The 21603-nt window shown below is 38.5% G+C and overlaps 1 protein-coding gene across 1 annotated transcript in view; it reads left to right on the top strand.

The window, feature by feature from the left end:
* Positions 1-21603, top strand: part of PHACTR4 (phosphatase and actin regulator 4) — a 62169-nt gene that overhangs the window by 15221 nt on the left and 25345 nt on the right. The window contains exons 2-6 of the mRNA XM_006862373.1: positions 10589-10762; positions 11321-11405; positions 14467-14627; positions 15079-15471; positions 20748-21345. Of these exons, the coding sequence (XP_006862435.1) occupies positions 10589-10762; positions 11321-11405; positions 14467-14627; positions 15079-15471; positions 20748-21345 (1411 nt within the window). The remainder of the gene's footprint in view (positions 1-10588; positions 10763-11320; positions 11406-14466; positions 14628-15078; positions 15472-20747; positions 21346-21603) is intronic.

The following is a 21603-nucleotide window of genomic DNA, read 5'->3' as shown; positions in this document are numbered from 1 at the left end:
AAATGAGAGGGTGATAAAGGCACAAAGTGACTGGCTTACAAGTTTTCAAGAGGGAGTTTAGTTTCAGAGTGTGTGTGGGAAGGTAGAGTCCGTATTGTATAGTTTTCATCTTGTCTAAACAGGTCTGGTGAAGAGATGGGGATAAGATTTTTAAGATTAATTAGTGAGTAATTGTTATCATGACTAATTGTGATTGTCACAACTATAAAGATAGAAGTTTTGTAACAAAAAGTGGGGAGTAGTTAATCTTTCAGTCCAGGAACAAAGGACCCTGGGACCATCCAGGCAGAAGAGCACAAGCAGAATGTGGGACCCTATCCAGAGTGTAATGGCTACGAATTGGGCTGCTAATCTCAAGGTCAGCAGTTCGAAACTACCAGCAGTTCAACGGGAGAAAGATGAGGCTTTCTGCTCCTTGTAAAGATTTACAGCCTCAACCCTGTACAGGTTCGCTATGGGTCAGAATTGACTCAACAGCACATACCAACAACAACCAAATCCTAGAGAAGCAGCGACACAAGATGGAGGCAGAGATGAGGACATAGAGAGAGAGAGAGAGAGAGAGCAGCTGAGGACTCTAGACTCATGGAAAGAGAGGAGTGCTGGCAGCCAGTCCATTGGTTGTTTAAATTATTATATATTCCTGAGTGTTTTTGTGTACACAGCCTCCCCCCTGCCAAAAAAACACAACAGAGGGAATAGAAGCAAATACTGTTGAATGATGATGCATGGATGCGATCATTGCAATGAAACAAGTCAGTGTAAAACTAATGTTCTCCCATGTAAACTATCACTCAATTCACAATAAAAAATTACAAAAAAAGTACTGGTAATTTCAACCTTCTCTCTTCTCAGACATATTGTCACTTACTTTAATATTGTGTTTTGCTTTGGGATAAGATATAGATTATGACTGGCCAACACTCCTGTTGTAACAACTAAGAAATAGTAAATACGTTGCAAAAGGTGTATATTTAGAGACATTGGAGAATTGAGGAAGTACTGAGAACTAAATAAAGTAAAATTGCAGAGACAAAAGAGATCTTAGGGTTGAGGAGACAGACCTACCAGACTCTTAAGCAAATGTTCTACACCAGAGGAACAGGGAAAGACTCCAGAGATGGATTGAGACTGTGGCGCTAGAGGATAAATCCTGGACTGCTAACTGCAAGGGTAGCACTCCTTGGAAACATACACAGGGTCGCTATGTGTCAAAACCGTCTAGAAAGCACTTAACAACATTACCATGTTACTGAGTCCAGGTGTGGCACTATAGGGTAAGCAGTGGACAGCTAACAGCAAGGTCAGTGGTTCAAACCCACCAGCAGCTTCTGGGAAACTCTATACAGGTTTGCTATGAGTTGGAATCAACTTGAAAGCACTTAATAACAACAAACATTGCTCTAATTCAGTCCTGACCTTGCTCAATTCCTGATTAGATTGAAGTGATTAAAAAAGGAGAGAAATATGGAACCTCTATGGTTCTTTAAAAAGAAAGTGTGACATACTATTGAAATAAATATACATTCAAAGAAACAGGAAAAATGACCAGTATCAAGAAGAAGAAAAATATAAGGACAAAATTCGGAAGGGTGGGAAAAGAAGGAATGGAAACAAAAAACTCAGGAAGGAAGTGGGATAAGTGATGTTATGTTGAGATTGCAATCAAGAGGAAATGAAGTGTATGATTTGTTTAATGTAAAACATGCTCTGCTCTGTAAACCTCCTCTCTATTCACAAGAAAAAGGAAAAGCAGACCCAAAGGGGGGGAAAAAAAGAAAGTGAACTACGAAAGACTTTAAAATAATTATGATTAATACATGCTAAAGAAAATGGAGGAAAAGTTGAACAAAAACAGAGGAAAATGATAATTTTTGACAGATTTGGTATCTATAAAGAACTGTGACATTACAGCACCTAAAAATGTATTCTGTAGTTGTTGTTATTGTTGTTGTTAAGTACCCTGGTGTCGGTTCCAACTCATGGTGACCCTGCACAGGGTTTCTGAGGCTGTAAATCTTTACAGGAGCAGAACGCCTCATCTTTCTCCCATGGAACCACTGGTAGTTTCGAACTGCCAACCTTGAGGTTAGCAGTCCGATTCATAACCACTATACTACCAGAGCTCCTTGTATTATGTAGTAGATGTTAAGAAATCATTGGATTGATTTGACAGATTTTACATAGCATAAAATAGAACTGATGAACTCCACAGGTGAATAGGAAGTATCCAAACTGAAACACAAAGAAAAGCAGTTCCGGGGTGGGGCAAGGAATCATGAAAGTGCTAAAATGCTTTTAGAAGTTCTTAAATCATTTGCTTTCAGAAGTCAGAAAGTATTTGAAAAAGCCAGATTTGTTTAGAAACCTATACCATTGAAAATTTGCTCGTAGAATATGGATCAACTTGACACAGAATTATTTCCTTCAGTCAAGTATGACTCAAAGTATTATGTACGTTAACATTTCCTGCGTTTACAATAGTGGGATGTCATCACTTCTGTTAGAATACTGACATCTCTCTTCTGAGAAGAATTTCAACTGTAATTCAAACCTTGTTTTTAACCTACCTGAAAGGCTAGTTGAAATACTCATGCAGCATGACCTGTATTAACCATATCACATTTAAGTTATTAAATTCAGAATATCTGTAACTTATCATTATAGGACCTGCCCCATGGCTTAGGAAGTCTGAGTAATCATCAGATACTTTAAAGTAAATCTTCACCTTAAAAATACAGTTAACTTTTTTGGAGGGGGGCTCTTTTTTTATATATAAGTTTTTATTGTGAATTGAGTGATAGTTTACATGGGAGAGCATCAGCTTTACATTCATCCTATTGTATTCCATTTCATTGCAATAATTTCAATCCCCTCCATGTGTCATCATTCAACAGCATTTGCTTCCAATCCCTCTGTTGTTGTTTGTTTTTATATGTACACTGAAGCACTCAGGAATATATAACCATTCAAACAACTGCATGCCATTCCCCCGGCCGCCAGCAAACAGCCCCTCTCCCTCCTTGAGTCTGGAGTCCCCAGCCTCTCCATCTCTCCATGTTATCATCTCTGCCTCCATCTCTGGCATTGCTGCTTCTCTGAATAGGGTCCCTCACTCCACTCTTCTCCCTTGATGATTCCAGGGTCCTCCGCTCCTGGACTTGAAAGATCATCCATTCCCTTCCTTTTGTTACAAAACGTAGCATAGTGGTTACGAGTTGGGCTGCTAATCTCTTGGTCAGCAGTTCGAAACTACCAGCTGTTCTGCGGGAGAAAGATGATACTTTCTGCTCCTGTAAAGGTTTACAGCCTCGGAAACCCTGTACAGGGTCACTATGAGTCAGAACTGACTACAGCACATAACAACAACAACAACATTCACAATCAGTCCTGATAGCAATGACTCACTTTCGAACCACAAGAGTCTTACCCCATCTCCTTTCACCAGTCCCATCTAGACAGGTTGGAAACCACTCAGTGGAGAATGTACCTTACCCTTCACCCTCTAAAACTAAGCCTCCTCATGAAAACTTGTAAGCCAGTCACTTCATGCCTTTGTAGCCTCCCCATTTTGGGTAGCTAATGTCTAAGTTGCCCATCCCTGTCAACCCTGTGTACAGAGTGGGTGGGAATGATCCTTGCTGTAAATATTCATTCCCTCTTTTAATCTACTACATTCATAGGTATAGATCAAGTTCATCAAATTGTAGCGAATTACACTCTTTTTCCTCTTTCTTCCTCTAGTCGAGTTCTGATCATCCATCAGCCATTGAAGCTAGGTAACATGGGTACTGTCTGCAAGTATGGGCGTTCTTGTGCATCTTCCCTCACTTCACATCAGCTGGATGCTTCACTCTCAGCTCTAGTCCTTTGTGACTATCTCCCTGTCCATGGGCTCAGGAGTTCCCAGGTCTCGCTATACTGTTGGCCACATAGGTCGCAATCCAAGTTGACAGGAGTCTATTGACCGTGGTTGGACTTAGCTCACAGCTTCATTGTTGTTTTTCCCCCACAAATACCAATAAGGTCACCAGCAAGATCACATGCCTGCTCATGTATTCTCTTTGAGTTTCAGTCTTGGGAAAGGGAAAAATACAGTTAACTTTTGATAGTCAAAAATTGTTCTTATGGGTGATAGTAGAAAATTCAATACTATAATGAGCTTGATGCCCAGATAAATACTGAGTATCTTTCTTGGTGAAATTTTCAGAGCTTTAAGCCATTTTTCTATGAGTTTGCAACCCTCTCCTAGGTACTTTGACTACTCTTTCAATAATGCTAATTGTATCAAATTTTGTCTAGAACAGTAGGTAAAAGATGAAGCTAAGTTGTTCTCCAGTACTGTGCATGAGTCCTGGTATGGTGCTGTAGAATAAGCACTGGACTGAAACCCACCAGCCCACTCTAGGAAATCCTATCCAAGGTCGCTATGAGTCAGAACCAACTCAAAGGCAAACAACAGCAACAACAACTATGCATCCCTAATTTTCTATTTAGTGTGTGTATTGTTGTTGAATGCCATCGAGTTGGTTCCAATTCAGAGTGACCCTGGATAGGGTTTCCTAGACTGTAAATCTTTGCAGGAGCATAGAGCCTCATCTTTCTCCCATGGAGCAGCTGGTGGACACTAACTGTAAACAAAGGCAACAGTTCAAATCCACCAGCTACAGAAAAATGAGGCTTTCTGTGCCTATAAAGATCTATAGCCTCGGGAACCCTATATAGGGTCACTATGGGTCTGAATCAACTCAATGGCTGTGGTTTAGGTTGAGTTTGGTTTATGTCAATAAAAATATGAAACGTAAATGGGCTAAACACTCCCAGTAAAGGTCAATGATAATCTACTGAATTGTAGATTTAGACATTGTTGAGATGGTGTAAGTTTTATGTGTATTTTCACCACAATAAAAAAATTTTAAGTCAGTGATTATCAAGGTGAATAGAAAAAAAAACAAACATCAAGGCAAAAGTATTTGTTTCTAGAGTGAAAGATGAACTTTTATAATGTTAAAACGGTCAACTGGAAGTAATAATAACCTTAAATTTGTATGCATATATGTACCTAATAACATAGCTTCAAAGTATATATAGCAAAATTAAGAGAACTAAAAGGAGAAAAATCCACTTTCATTGTTGGAGATATTAACATACCTCTCTCTCAGTAACCAACAAGCCTACAATTACAAAGGATGTTAATGATTTGTATCACCTGATTAATCAACTTGACCTCCTTGGCATGTGTAGGAACACTACACCCAACAACTACAAAATGCACTTTCTCTTCAAGTGCACATAGAACATGTTATTATCTTTGTTTCTTGCCCAGGAGTTGATTCTGACTCATGGAAGCCCATGGAGTTGGAGAGTAAAACTGTTGCATAGGGTTTTCAAGGCTGTGACATTTTGAAAGACACCTCTGGATGTGTTTGAACCAAGAACCTTTTAGCTAGTAGTTGAGCACGTAACTGTTTGCACCATCAAGGGACTCTGCGTGTGCAAGATAATATAAATCTGGAGGGGAAAAAAGCAAACTTTTTTGTTGCTTATTTTTTATTTGAACTACATCTAAGACAAGAAAACACAGGGAAGCCTCTTAACAACTCTTCCCTGGGAATACTCATGCTGAATAGAGAACACTAAAATGATGCAATATTTTCCTCGTTTATTCTTCTTTACACAGAAACCGTTTACAGCCAGAGCTGGTTTGTCTGTCTCTTTTAGCATGCTATAAAAAATTTCCAGGTAATAACTTCCAAATGGCTGTAACAAACTTGACTAATCATAAGAATTAATTTGGAAATTTTTTAAATGTTTAATTATTCAAAAAATTTAAACTCTTAGATCTTACCTCTTTAAGAGATTTATTTTGAAAAGGCAACTGATCTGAATCCAAGTACTATACAGATTTGGAAGTCACTGAAAGAATATTCTATTTCTCAGGAGATGTATGCATGCATATGGACTTGTTATGACGGGAAATGGATAGAGAATATGAATGAATTTATGATAATAACTGGTACATTGTTGTTGTATGCCCTCTAGTCAGTTCTGACTTACAACCCTATATAGGGCTTCCAAAAGTGGCTGGTATATTTGAACTGCTAACCTTGCAGTTTGTACTGTTAGCAGTCCAGTGCTTATCCTACAGTGCCACACCAGGGCCAAACTGAGTTATTGTTGGATTTAACTGATACCCATTGCATGAGGCAAGAAGCATATCTGAAAGTTTTGTAAACTTGGAGCAGCAAAGAAAAAAAACTGCTCTCTTTGGTTTTTTGTGTTCTGTGACTAGAATTTTCTACATAAAGAAAAAGAATATTATTTAATTAATAGATGTTGCTATGGGCAAAGTAACAAATTATAGGTATTTTCTATATACATTGCAATTTTAAGACATCTGTTTTGAGTTCATATGCTAGCAGGCATAAATATATTTGAAAGAATACTATGATACTGTTTTAGTCTATAGAAAGGTGACACATAAATTATATTGTTCAGGTTTAACTCTAATGAAAGCTTATACGTATTATAATGATTAAAAGGGGTGAACTAAATCCTGCAAAAGATATGTGGAAATGGGATGACTCGACTGTAATTCATTTAAAAATAGGAACTTCAATGTGAATGTGTTACATTCTAACATTTCTAAAACTTATTGATCATTTTTCTATGGAAAACTATCACATAGCACTAGTAACCTCTTCTTTCATATTATGTTTGTGGGATTTTTTAAATTTGCATATTATCGTCCTTATTTTTAACCAAACAGGCATTTTCCTATGTGTCTTTTGGTATTTAGTGAGGTTCGCTCAATGGTAGGTTAGCAGGAGATTTCAAGTTTCAGTCCTTCCCTACCTCTACAAGGCTACTATTTGAGAATTAACAGCTTCATTCCTGAGATAACTTGTCTTTGAAAGCAGTCATTAGTATATGCTAAATATTAGATTATGAATGCTCAGAAATGTCTTTAGTTCTTAGTGACAGTCCATACTCAAGAGAACACTGTCTGTCCTAATTAAAGTCCTGACTCTTAAAATCAATACTAGGTATTCACCCTAAGGAGCTCTGGTAGCGTAGTGGTTACGAATCGGGCTGCGAACCTTAAGGTCAGCGGCTCGAAACTACCAGGCGTTCCGCGGGAGAAAGATCAGGCTTTCTACTCCCGTAAGGATTTACACCCTCGGAAACCCTGTACAGGGTCGCTATGGCTCGGAACCGACTCGACGGCACTTAACAACAACAACAACAGGTATTCACCCTAGGGCAATCATTGAAGACATTGTTATGACAGGGTTTCTTGTAGTGTCCCTGACAAGTAAGCGTTTTTAATATGGTCCAATGTTATAATCAGATACTAGAGCATTTCATTTAAAAGAAACAAAAGAGTTGAGCTAGGGATTGCCCTCAGTAAGCGGTACAACTAGGATGAAAAGACTTGTTCCCCTGTCCTCTCACTGTGTTGTACTATAGTAACCAGGATCCTATTTTCTCTTCTGGGCACAGCAAAGTAATGCATCACTCGGATAATTATGGTTTGTGTAAATCCAACAAATTTCAGACTTTCTTAATCTAAAAAGGGATTGAATTTGGTAACTGTTTCTAAAAAATATCAGTATATTATGTGTTTTCTCTTATGAAAAACGTCTGCAGCATTAAAAGAAGAGTTTTTAATGCATGACTTGTACCCTTTACCTCTCAAAAAAAATGTTTATTTAAATATGAAATTGTTTACATTAAATATGTTAACTTATCACATGCTATAATATAGTATGTGTTTCTTGATGTATTTCTTTAAAGTAGAAGTCCCACTGTTACGCCACATGACTCTTTTTTTCTTCCCCTCTAGACTTCTCCAGAAAACCTTGGGACAGTAGGTGGGGTGTAAAACTGTATTGTATTGTCTTCCTGCTTTTTTTTGTTGTTGCCTTCCTGCCTTTTTTTTCCTCCTTCCCTTGGCTGCTCCTTTCTCTGACATTAAAGCTAACTAACCAAGCCCTGCATGTATGGTCATAATGAGGGGCTGGTGGCCTCCTTTCATTTCAACCCTGCAAATTTATTGTGTCAGCTACGTTTTGTTGTTGTTGTTGTTTTTGTCACCGCCATCAGGATTATCCCTAATACAATAGTATGACTGACAAAACTTTGAAATGTCACCTCTTCTTTCTGCAAAAAATACCTCTCTATTGTAAAACACTCCAGCCCCTTCTCCAAGCATATACCAGTGCCCCAAGACTATCTAGGGTCCTTTTTGTGAAGGAAATAAAATAATAAACAGATGTAAGTAAGGTGCTAACATTTCATGTACTACCCCTCCTGGAACTGTTTATATCCTGAAAGAGGAGATCAGGGAGAAGGGATTGCTTAACAAAGACCAAACCAAACCATTGCCATTGAGTCCATTCCAACTCATAGCAACCCCATAGGACAGAGTAGAGCTGCCCTAGAAGATTTCTAAGATTGTACATCTTTATGGAAGCAGACTGCCCTATTTTTCTCCTGTGCAGTACCTGGTGGGTTACAACCACACTGACCTTTTGGTTTACATCCAGGGCTCCTAAACCATTGCTACATTTTGCTTTTTTGATCATGTTTGGAAATAAGCACATATATACTACTGTGTATACATAGACTTGTACATACTATTAAGGTATTTTTTCAGTTTTTTTCTTCTCCAAGATGTTTCTAGTGCCTGTATGCTGTCTCTTAAATCTTGTAGCATATGGAATTTCTTAAATTTTTGGAGTGCATTTTCTATATTCATGCTTCTAATAGCCTTAATTTCAGGTGTTTTAATAGCTATTTAGGAGTCCTGATGTGGCACTATAAAAGTTTTGATACTTGTTTGCATGCCTTTTCATCCAGCCCCTCATGCTAATCTATTTTGGCAAATTAATAGAGATTACAGGATTATAGTTTTAGGATACAGGTTTTAGAGAAATCCACTCAAATAGATTTATTTGAGACCATATATTTTTTTAAAATACCCTAAACATTTCTAGAAAATACATTTTTCTTTCCTTTTTAAAAATTTAGTTCTTATAATTAATTTTTTTTAATCATTAATACCTAACAAGGATGTTTATTCTGGGAAATCTGCAGTAAATTTAGGAAGATAACCAGATAAGTAAGCAATATACAAAACCTAAAACATCTGATCTGAAAATCAAGTGAATGTTCTTGTTCCTATTCTAAATGGTAAAATGAAGTTCAGATATTAATGAATTTGTCCTGACTGTGTCATAGTTGTACTGAATACTACTTCCCCTAAATTATGCTGTGTCTTCTCTGGATTTATTAAGAGTTCCATAGCCCTACTTCCCTAATAACTGGTTCCATCTTTCCCCCTTTCTCCTTCTTCCTCCTGGATAGTACACATCTGCTGATAATTCTCTTACAATTTCAGTTTGGTGAAAATGAGAACCCTGCTCGTTAGATTCTTTGAAATCTTTATTCATATTGTTGTAAGATAATCACAAATCTTTCTGTATTGCTTACCCACTCAAGTCCAGGAAGCAGATAAGAGTGAAGTTATTACTCTTCATTTTGTACTCCAGCTTAGGTTTATCATAATAACTCATAAGGAGTAATAGAACCTTTGGGATTCACTCTAAAGTGAGTCCCTACTATTACCACATTCACCAGAGCCCCATGGGACATGGAACAAACTTTCATACTTGCTTTCATAGTACATGAGATACCAAGTTTCCTACTTGATAGAATCAACTTGCTCAAAGAAATTAAGTAGACTCGGGGACCATTCTCTTTACTGAGAGTAGATTCAGGTCATTCTGGTTTTAAAATACTAATTGAAGCTCTAGTTTCATTTTTATTTTGTCATCACAATAATGACTGGATATCTATTATGTATATGGCCCAGTCTCTTATAAGAGGAATAGTGTAAAGAACATGGATCCGTGCCTCTCATTTCATATGCTATCATTTGACATCGGAGAAGGTAGCAAAGCTGCTCTGGACTGTGAACCACAGGTTGGAAGTTCAAGCCCACCTACTACTCAGGAGAAAGATGAGGTTTTCTTCTCCCGCAAAGATGTACAGCCTTGTGGTCAACCAAGTGGTCACTCACTAAATCTTGTATAGTGTAATCTCACTCGGAAACCCTGTACAGGGTTGCTATGTGTTGGAACCCACTCAACAGCACTTAACAACAACAACAATGACTTCCTTAGAATTCCCTGCTTTAATGACACAAGGACATAGGAAGGAAAAACCTTCCCCCATACCAAGAGGTTTGAGAATGGCAACCATAACAGGCTACATTGAAGAAGACACCCATTGTTTCTAGTGCTCTTAAAAGATATTGAGTTGCTTCTAATCATCTCACTGAAGTTTTATTACAAAATTCTATCCATTTGGTTTGGTTCCTTTTCTTCCCTAGTAATTGACCTATTAGGGATATTGATGTTTGATGTCCATTCGATGTCAAGGAGTCCAACTGTCTGCATGATTGTGTATCATTGCTCTGATCCTTTCCAACCACCACAGGAAGAGGGGAAGGGACATTTTAGAGATGTTGCTGAAATAATAAACTGGCTCTTCTCTTCCCTCTCTCCTTCTCACCATGTAATAGAAGAAGCAGGCCAGCTCACTGCAGACTCAGGCATGGTCATGGACAGTGTGGAAGCCGGAGACACTACACCTCCCACCAAAAGGAAGAGCAAGTTCTCAGGCTTCGGCAAGATCTTCAAACCCTGGAAGTGGCGGAAAAAAAAAAGTAGTGATAAATTTAAAGAGACATCAGAAGGTAAAATATTAAGATTTAAATATGTTCTAAGTTAAGGAGTTCCCTATTGAAGTGCCTAACGTTTTCATTCTCTTCCCAAATTGCTATAACCCCCTATTTGAAAACAGAATTAATCTTTTAAAATTGAACAACCAAGTAGTCACTGACTAAGTCTTGTATAGTGTATTCTCACTCCCAGGTTGGTGTTTTGATGGGCTTGAAGTTTGTCTGTGAAGTGGCAAACGTAGTTCTAAACTGTAGCAAATTGAAAATGCTACTTTTCTACTTTGTTCATTTGCCATGCACATACAGTTCATTCATAAATCCTTATTATTTACATTTAAAAAGAAAAAGCTTCCAATTATACAAAGATACCCCTTTTGGAAATAATACTTTCCCAATAGTGCAGAATATGAGAGAAATTGTTTTTAAATTTGAAATTCATTTCCCTGTTCTTTTCTGTCTGAATCATAGAAATTTGAACCAATTTATTTTTTTACTTATAGTGTTAGAGTGCTAAGAGTAAAGCCAACCTTTACCTGCCAAATTTCTTAGTGCTATTTTCCAATTTGATGTTAGTTCTAGAGCGAAAGATATCTATGCGAAAACCGAAAGAAGAGCTGATTAAAAGAGGGGTTCTGTTGGAGGACCCTGAGGAGGGTGAGTTTGCAAATGAACAGCTCGTGCCTGTCTCTGTTGTCTTTAAGCAATTCTGACTAGATGTTCAAAACTTCTTTCTTTGCCTTTTTTCCCCCTGCTTTTGTTCTTGTTGCTGTTGTGAAGGACAATCCATCTTTTTTTTTTTTTAATTTCTGTTCACCCTTTCCTCCAAGTGTCTACTTTATCTGGCTGTGGTCTTCTACTCTGAAATTGAGTACTTGGTAAAGGATCACTGGGTAAACATTCCTGTCCCTCTGTACATCCTTAGCATCGAGCCAGCTACAGCACTGTGGGTCTTTTACTTGTCTATCATAAAGATCATATTTTGCTGATTTAATATTGCCAAGACTTTCTCCACTGTGTAACTCTTATGAAGCAGCTTATCCTAAGATAAGACGTTGGTTGCATTGCATGTCTCTTCATTCTCTTTTGGAGAATGGACAAAAGTAACCAAACAGATAGAGTATGGTATTTTGGGGGTTTTGAATCTTGTGAATGCATTGCCTGTTCATAAAATTAAATAGTGTATAGCTATATTAATACTAGGAGTCCTGGTGTGGCACTGTTAGGATAAGCATTGAACTTCTTAAGGTCAGCAGTGCAAACCTACCAGCCGCTCCCTAGAAACCCTTGATAAGGGCCGTTATGAATCAGAACTAACTTCATATTACTTAACAACAACAGATTATAACTAAGCTGAGAAACATGTTGAAAGGACAAATATTAGAATGTTATTAGCACTGACTGCCTCTGGAGGTTGGGACAGGAATGTGATTAGGGCATTTTCTTAATATCAAGTTATCCATGACTCCCCTTTACAGTAGGACATAAAATCTACATAGTTAGGTGGTTAAGTACAATTATAATTTCTCCATTAAAACATTTTGCACCCCACTTTTAATTGTGAAATATATGTAGAAAACATTGTAACCATTTGTCTCTTGCTTTGTTCATGTAACCATTCCTATCTCCATGCCCTTTCCTGTCTCTCACTTTTCTTGCTCATTGTCACAAGTCCCCCACACTACGATTTTATTTTTTCCACTTTGCTCAGTTTCTTTTGCCCTGCTCTTGAACCAAGTTGTTTTTAGTTTGCAAGATTCAAAGGCTTAATTGATAAATGAGCTGCAGCCATTGAACAGGATGACCCTCTGGCACCAGAGAATTGACCTGAATTTTTTTCTACATCAAGGGATGGGCCTTGGATGCCTTATTTATAAATTCATGTCTCCCATTAAGGACTAAAAGCAGTGATTAGCTCCTCTTTATGTTCAAATATGACACTTAGCTTAGTTATGGTTCTAACTTGACTATATTATAAAATACTTAATGGATTTTCTGAGGTGTTGGGGGCATTCATAGACACTGAAGCCAGGCAATATTTCTACTTCACTGCTAGCATTGCAGAAAGTATTTGCATTAAAAATGATACTTCAAAATAGACATTCTTGATTAAGTAACTTGAAATATAACAGATCACTTTTGCATGTATTGTACCAGTATGAGCTGAGTAGAAACTGTTTAATAATATATCTTAAACTATCACTATTTGGTTACTAAAATTAGCATTCTTTGTTTAGTCTAGAAAGTCTGTTTTTCATTGAAGCTGAACTATGTTAATATAAGCAGTACCTGCTTCTGTGGTATAATTGTTGTCATCTTGCCCCACCCCTTTTTTAAAATAAGAAACTAGAGCCTACATGGCATAGTGTGTTATGTGATGGTTACTAACCAAAAGTTCAGCAGTTTGAATCCACCAGCCACTCCATGGTAGAAAGAGGAGACTTTCTGTTCCTATAAAGATTTACAGCCTCAGAAACCCTTCACAGGGTCACTATGAGTCGGAATCAACTTGATGACTATGAATCAACCTCTCTTATTTCTCACCTACATTCTAAACTTAGCTCATTATTGGTTTTCCTTTATAATCCATCTTCCTCCTACCTCTCAGGGTTAACCTGTCAAAAAGATGAATCAGATCAAGTCTGTCTCCTACTTATAAATCTTTGATGACTTCCTGTTACCTACAAGATTCAGTCCAGGCTCCTTTATAGCCTGACCTTTTGCCTGCCTTTCCAGCCCCATCCATAACTATTTCTTATGTGCACCCTATTCTCCTGTCAGAATAATTGTTGTTCTTAAGTGCTTTCAAGTCAGTTTTGACTCATAGCAACCCTGTTTAGAGTTTACAAGGAGCAGCTGGTGAGTTTGAATCACTGACCTTGTGGTTCAAACTGACTTTGTGATCCAGTACTTATCCTACAGCACCACACCATAATTGTCGTTGTTATTAAGTGCCATCGAATCAATTCCGACTCATAGCGATGCTGTGCAGGGTTCCCAAGGAACGGGTTTGAACTGCCCATCTTGTGGTTCACAACCCAGTGCTGATCCTACAGTGCTACACCAGAAATTTGCACCATAATTACCAACCCCCAAATATGTCAAATAGTTACATACTTTACATATGCTATTCCTTCTTTCTAGACTGTCTTTTCATATTGTCATCAATGTGATGACATTCAAGACCCCAGATATCATCCTGTGAATTCACTTTTTCTAACTGCACTCTCACCCCAAGGAGAATTGCTTCTTCTTTATTCCTACCAGTTCTCTATACATTATAGCTCTATTTTAGGGACATTTAACACTGTAATTACTTGTGTATTATAATTACTTGTATATTATAGTTATTTTTATATTATAAATATATCTTACTCATCTAGGTGTGGCACTGTAAGTAGGATAAAGCACTGGACCGCAAGGTCGATTTGAATTGCATGGTTGGTGGTTCAGACCCACCAGCTGCTCCTCAGAAACCCTATACAGGGTCACTGTGAGTGAGAACTGACTCAATGGCACTTAACAACAGCAACAGCAAAACACTTGGTATATGATAGGAAATCAAATGTTTATTGAAGAGAGAGAGATTATTAAATTAAATTAATCCAAATAATTCAGACGCAACATCAAGGAATGAATGAAATTCAAGATCACCAGCTTTTCTTCCTGTATGATAAACCAGTTCCTTCCATTTAGTCTTGTCTTTTGGACCTTCCAGGCAGTGAGGATTCAGGGAAGTTGAACCATGCCATGCTAAAGAATGGCCATACCACCCCCATTGGAGTTGCCACATCTGCTAGTGCCATCCAAGTAGAAGAAGAGCCCGGACGAATAGCAAGTCTTAGGAAGCCTACTCCAGAAGAGGACTCAAAGAAACGACTAGGTAAGAAACTTTGGATTTTGAGTTTAAGAGCCATGTAACAATCACTCTCATTTACCTGAGGAGTTTTCAAGAGAAGAAAGAAAAATAAAATTAGAAGGAATTATGTTTTCTACTAGCGACTGCTCAACTCATTTGTGAGTCTCAGGGAAATAAGAGGATGTCAAATATCAGATACCTATAGGACTTTTTCAGGCTATACATACCTCTTCCTCTAAATAAGAGACTCTGATGTACCTACTCAGTAGGCTCTTATATGAAGAAGTACTACTACAGTGAACCTCTTACTGATTAGAAAAGGGTCAGATATTCCAAAAGTGCATTGAGGGTAGAAACTTGGAACTAATCTACAAATTGAATAATTGGTGAGGCTGAAAATAAGTCTCTAGATACACTAGCTTCTTCAGTCTTTTTGATCTCTCTCTCTTTTAAAATCACATCTGTTTTTACACAGGCTCAACTGGAAGCCAACCTCATTCTGAAGCAGACTCTGTTCCTGAGAGCATACCCAAACAACCTTTACTTCCCCCCAAACGACCCCTGTCCTCTTCTCATGAAGCAAATGAAAGGCAAGCAAAGGATGCCGCTTCCTCCAGCAGTGTGACAAGACCCTTCTCTTCCTCCACCTCTGCCTCCACCACCACAGCTGCTGCCACCACTACTGCCATAAACCTAGCAAAGACTGTGACTCCCTCTGCCACCCCTTCTCCAGCACCCAGGACTCTGTCTGCTGTTCCTACCAGCACTAACACTACTGCTACCCCAAGCCTGGCCCATTCAGTCCCTGCTAAGCAGCCCCCTGTTCCTCCTCCTAAACCGGCTCACAGGAATAGCAATCCTGTCATTGGTGAGTCTTCAGGCTTCTGTTGTGTTGTTTTGTGGTGTGTTTTGGATGGTTAGCTTATTGGATAACTAGTCAATATTGGGGAGCACATTGGCTTCACAGGATAAACTTTGGACTGCAAGCTAAAAGGTCAGTGGTTTGAACCCACCAGCCATTCCACAGGAGAAAGATGAGGCTTTCTGCTCCAGCAAAGATTTAAAGCCTCAGAAACCCTTTACAGAGTTGCTATGAGTTGAAGCTGACTCCACAGCACTTAACAGCAGCAACAGTAGCACAATATTAATTTGGTCTGAAAGAGAATTCTCCGTATCTCATCTATTTGAAAATGTCCTCAATATGGGGGACTGTTTTGAAAATGAAAATTAATGAAGACAGGTTGAAGTCAAATGTCACTGAAATTAGATACAAGTGTGAGGCCATTCGTGTATATTTTCCTGTAACAGGTTTCTGAAAAACTGTGTATGGTTGGAGGACTGGATAGGTAAAACAGTATGTTTGACCTGCATGGAATTGTCTGTGCCACTTGCTGAAAGGGGCAAGGCAAATTCTGCAAATGGAAACTTTGTTTAACCCACTTAAAACCAGCAGTGCCTTTCTTCAGCATAAAGGATGATTGTGTATTTTTGATTCAGTGTCTAACATAGAACCTTCATGGTGAACAGCAGATGATATGATTTAAATTGCTCTGATAAAATCAGGCCTTATCATGGGAGAGTTAAGGATGCTATTCTTAATAAATAGTAGAAGAAAGAAAGTAATCAGTAAATTGTATGTGTTAGTGGATTTTTGTACTTGCCTGCATGTCCTGTTTAGGTCTATATTCTGTACATACACACATAGTTTCTGAAAGGAATTTTCAAGAAAAGAAAGAAAGGTAGACTAATGCCTGTTTCAGAACTAGTGAAAATGGCCAATATTTAATGTAATTTTTTTTTTTTTCAGGAAAAATGATACCAGTACTACTTAAAGTTCTTAAAGTTCTTGTTACTGATTGAATGGAGGAATTTTTTTTTTAAGTCTTGTTAAATGGCCAAAACTACCAAGTTGGGCGGGGTGACTAGAACCTTGAAAAACAGGCTTAGAATTCATTGTGAGTATGACAGACAGGTTGGAGTAGCTTGATAAAAACAGGAAGAAGATTATTATTATTATCACAGCCATGGATGGATAATGCCATATTGACTTATCTCTGAGGAACTTGAAGAGCTTTCACATACTTATTTTCAAAACCTCCTTGTGAAGTAGGAAATTGATTTTATCTGTTATATAGATAGAGCAATTAGAACATGAACAAGTTGTGACTCACTTACAGTTGTGGAGTTAGTGAGAGACAGAAACTGAACACAGGCTTTTCAACTCTGTTGTTAAGTCAAACTTGTACTTTCTGAGCTAGTATTCTCAAACTATTCTGTAAATGGGTGTTCTCATTAAAACAAGTTTATACACACACATATAACTGCCACCACCACCCCCTTAGTTTCTGATTCTGTAAGTCCGAATTTAGAAATTCAAACCTGTTGTCATGGAGTCAGTTCCTACTCACATTGACCCTAAAGGACAGAGAAGCACTCCACAGAGGTTCCAAGGCTGTAAAGCTTTCCAGAAGCAGACTGTCACATCTTTATCCCATGGAGTGACTGGTGGGTTCAAACCACAGACCTTTCAGTTAGCAACCCAGTCTGCGCCACCAGGCCCCTTTCAGTCTGAGATTGTTGTTGTTGAGTACCATCTAATTGTTTCCAAGGAGGAGTAGGTGGTGAGTTTGAACCGCTGAACTTGCAGTTCAAAAGCAGTTCAAACCATCCTTGCTGTCACCACACCAGTCTGGGATAGTACCTAAGAATTTGCATTTCTGGAAAGTTCCCTGTTACTGCGAATATTGCTACTTTGGGGACTATACATTGAGAAGCACTTCTCTAGGCCACTTCTCTTACTTGTTCAAGGTAAGGAAAAATATACAATAATGCCTTGGATTAAGTTATCGAGGCCACTCTTGGCTAAGGTGAAAATCCCAAAACAGTAGGTCTTGTGACTGAAGATATCAACGTCAATCTTAGACTGATTTGTAACAGAAAGGGGGAAACAATAGGATAGTTCACAGAATTTTTATTCAAGTTAAATAGATTTTATTTAAAGAACTATCCTTTATTTTGAGATGATTACTTTCCTAATATTTTAGTATTAAAATACTGTGTCTTTCAAGAAAGGATGATGATTCTAGGTGGTTTATTTCATAGCAGACCTTACTTGATAATATCAAATTTTGACAACTTGTAGTTGGTTGAGAAATTATTTTTTTAATTAGTTCATCAAGTTCAAAAGTTTGGAATTCAGACTTTAGACAGTGGTGCTGTCTCCTAAAAGGCATAACATGGAATATTGATTAAGACTAAGGAAAGACCACAATAAATAGTTGAATGGTGGTGGTGATGGTGTGCTGTGAAGTTTGTTCTGACTCATAGCAACCCTGCATAGGGTTTCCGAGGCTGTAAATCTTTACAGGAGCAGAAAGCCTCATCTTTCTCTTGTGAAATGGCTGGTAGTTTCGAACTGCTAACCTTGAAGCTGGCAACCTGACTCGTAACCACTATGCTACCAAAGCTCCTTAAATAGATGAATAAGTGAAGGGAATTTGAAACCCCATCTAGAAACATTCTGACTTTTTTTTCCACAGAACTATAGCCAGTTTTTGTTACCAGATTATGTGTGCCAGAGTTCACTTCCTTGAGAGCTTGATATATATGCTTCTTAACAACTCTGAAATCAAACCTCAAAATATCTTTTGCTGATCCTAAAATTCGTGTCAGAATTTGTGTGTGTGTGTGCTTGCAATATTCTTCTATAAAGTCCTTTTTAAATTTGACTTATGATTGTTGTTGTTGTTAAGTGCCGTAGAGTGAGTTTCGACTCATAGCAACCCTTTAAAGGGTTTCCAAGGGAGTGGCTGGTGAGTTTGAACTGCTCACCTGGTGGTTCTAACCAACCTTGCTGTCCAGTGGGTTATCCTGCTGTACCACACCAGGGCTCCTTACTTTTGATAATTAACACTGAAACATTATCAGATTAGCTAGCCTTTAACTTTGAATACCCCCAAGGGAATGGGATTCTTTGGAGGCATTCAAAGACAAGTAAATTTTTATGTCATGGAAACTTGAGGTGCTGTTGTATAGGAAAGACGTATGGGACTATTTGAGTACACTGGCTAGACTGAAATAAGGAGTTTGAGTGTAGGCTTAGCAATTGGTGATCAAGGGGAACTACTATGAAATTACTTTGCAAGGTTGGCTCCTGCATCATGTGATGATCCACTTCTTACAGGCCTTTTGGAGTCAGCCATACTAATTTTGATGAAACAGTACCTGAGTCAGTGTGGGTTTGGGGGAATACATATGGTCATAATACCAAGCAAGAACCTCTAGTCTAATATGCATTAGATAGATGTACCAGACCTATACAGAGCATTGATATACTGATGGAGGAAAGGGTTGCCCTACAATCAGGAAGCCCTTAGCGTAGTGGTAAATGAATATTATGGGGGTTGATGTACAAAGTGACAAGAGGTGTGGACACCTCTTGTGGTATCCAGAAGATGAGTAATAGCCTCATACAGTCAGTACACCTAGGAGCTAGCGATGAGTCCATTCCAGTTTGAAAGATGAGGGGGACAAGTCATCCAATTTCTGTGACTTCAATTTTTTCTTTTGTAAAATAGTAAAGATTTTAATCTCCCCTGTCACCTCAGATGGGGAGCACAGTAGCTCCATAGTGTAAGCATTGGACTATGAACCACAAGGCTGGCAGTTCAAGCCTACCACTGCTCTGCAATAAAATGATGAGACTTTCTGTTCCCACAAAGATTTAAAGCCTCAGAAACCCTATACAGGGTTGCTGTGAGTCAGAACTGACTCAACAGGCACCTAACAACAACAATCACTTGAGGTGGTTATAAGGAGAATATGAAGTCAGTGATAGAAAAGCATTTTGATTTCTTCAAAAGTCTTTGTTTTTTCTATACATCAAAGATTTCATTACTGGACAGTTTCACAATACAGAGCAGAGGTATCTAAATATCATTCTTTACCAGAATATGATAACAGTGCCCAATAGTGTTTGTTTTGTTATTGCTGTCTGCATGTTTGCAAATTGTTATGGAGTAATATTATGCACCTGACCCAAGCCATGGTATTTTCAATAACCTCATATGCATGTGAAAGCTGGACAGTAAATAAGGAAGACCGTAGAAGAATTGATGCTTTTGAGTTATGGTGTTGGAAGAGAATATTGAAAGTACCATGGACTGCCAAAAGAACCAACAGATCCGTGTTAGAAGAAGTGCAGCCAGAGTGCTCCTTGGAGGCCAGGATGGCCAAACTTCTTCTCTCTTACTTCAGACATATTGTCAGGAGGGACCAGTCGCTGGAGAAGGATACCATGTTTGGTAACGTGGAGGGTCAAAGAAAAAGAGGAAGATGGACTGACCAAGTAGCAGCATCGATGTACTCAAGCATGGCAACAATAGTGAGATTGGCCCAGGATCCGATAGTGTTTCTGCTGTGCATAAGGTTGTTATGAGTCGGTACTGACTCAATGACACCTAACAACAGCATTATACAAAGAACTTTAAATTCCTAATTTTTCTGTCTGTATTCATATTAGCTTTATCTACAACAAGATCAAGTCATAAATGTCATATTTATTGTCATTTGTTTGTTGTTATACGCTGTGGAGTTGGTTCCCACTCGTAGTGACCCTGTACTGGGTTTCCAAGGCTATAAATCTTTATGGGAGCAGAAAGCCTCGGACTATTATTTATGACTTGATCTTGGTATAGATAAAGTTAATATGAATAAACTCAGAAAAATTAGGGATGAGTTTTTTCTGTTGTCATGCCAGGAGCCCTGGTGTGGCGTTGTAGGATAAGCACTAGGTTGCTAACCACAATGTCAGTTCAAACCCACTAGCTGCTCCTCAGAAACCATATAGAGGATCACTATGAGTCAGAACCTACTGTATGGCACTTAATAACAGCAACATTTTCATAGCAAATAATTTTTTTTAATTCTCATTAGAGTGTTATGGTGGTAATCTTCTAATGCTCTTATCCATTCATCATGTTTTCTACATAAATAAATTTTGTTTTAAGATGAGAAATCTTGGGAATGGCAGAAACATGAAATTATTTAATTTACCTGAAAGATGGACTTTAATTCAAAGTGTGAATTTCATTAAGTTCTAGATTGTAAAGTCATGTTAAATTGAGATGTTGCTCTCTCTTCCAGCTGAACTGTCCCAAGCAATAAACAGTGGTACATTATCAAAACCATCCCCTCCCTTACCACCTAAGAGAGGAGTTCCATCAACCTTGGTACCCACCTCAGAGTCTGTTGCTACTACTGCCATCACAAAACCACCAAGTGATCAAAGAGAGAAGAGTACATGCTCTGTGGGCTCCATACCACTGCTGATGATTCCACCTCCTTCTCCATCCCCCCCGCTGCCAACTCATGTGCCTCCAGATCCCCCACAGTCCCCTCAAATTCCCTCTAAGACTTTTCAGGTTGTGCCAGAAATTGAGTTTCCACCTTCTGTAGAACTACCCCAAGAGGTTTCCCAGCAGGAAGATCAGAAAAAGGAAATACACAAGAGGATGTTGGAGCATAGCTCTGGGGAGCCCCATGCACCACCTAGGCTGCCCTCACTTCCACTGCATATTCGAATCCAGCAGGCCCTGACTAGCCCACTGCCTATGACGCCTCCCTTGGAGGGCTCTCACAGAGCTCATTCATTGCTCTTTGAGAACAGTGACAACTTTTCTGAAGACAACAGTACCCTGGGTCGGACCAGGTCACTTCCCATCACTATTGAAATGCTAAAAGTGTGAGTACCTTTAAAATGTGCTTCTGGCTTCCCCATTCTTTACTCTAGGTAGCTCTCCTTGGAAAACAGTACTTATAAAAAGAAAATGTGAGTACATGTAAAGTATTTAGATTTTTTTGTGGGGCATGGATAGGAGTAAGGGTTAAGGTAGGGACTATAGCTAGGTCTAAGCTAGGCCTAGGACTTGATTTAGTGCTAAGACTAGGGTTAGTGTGAAGGGTAAGGGTTGGGCTAGACGCTAGGATAGTGTAGTTTTAC

This window comes from Chrysochloris asiatica, unplaced genomic scaffold (assembly GCF_000296735.1).
Source record: "Chrysochloris asiatica unplaced genomic scaffold, ChrAsi1.0 scaffold00047, whole genome shotgun sequence".
NCBI lineage: Eukaryota > Metazoa > Chordata > Mammalia > Afrosoricida > Chrysochloridae > Chrysochloris > Chrysochloris asiatica.
The sequence above is the reverse complement of the archived record's forward strand: the minus strand, read 5'-3'. Positions and strand labels throughout refer to the sequence as shown.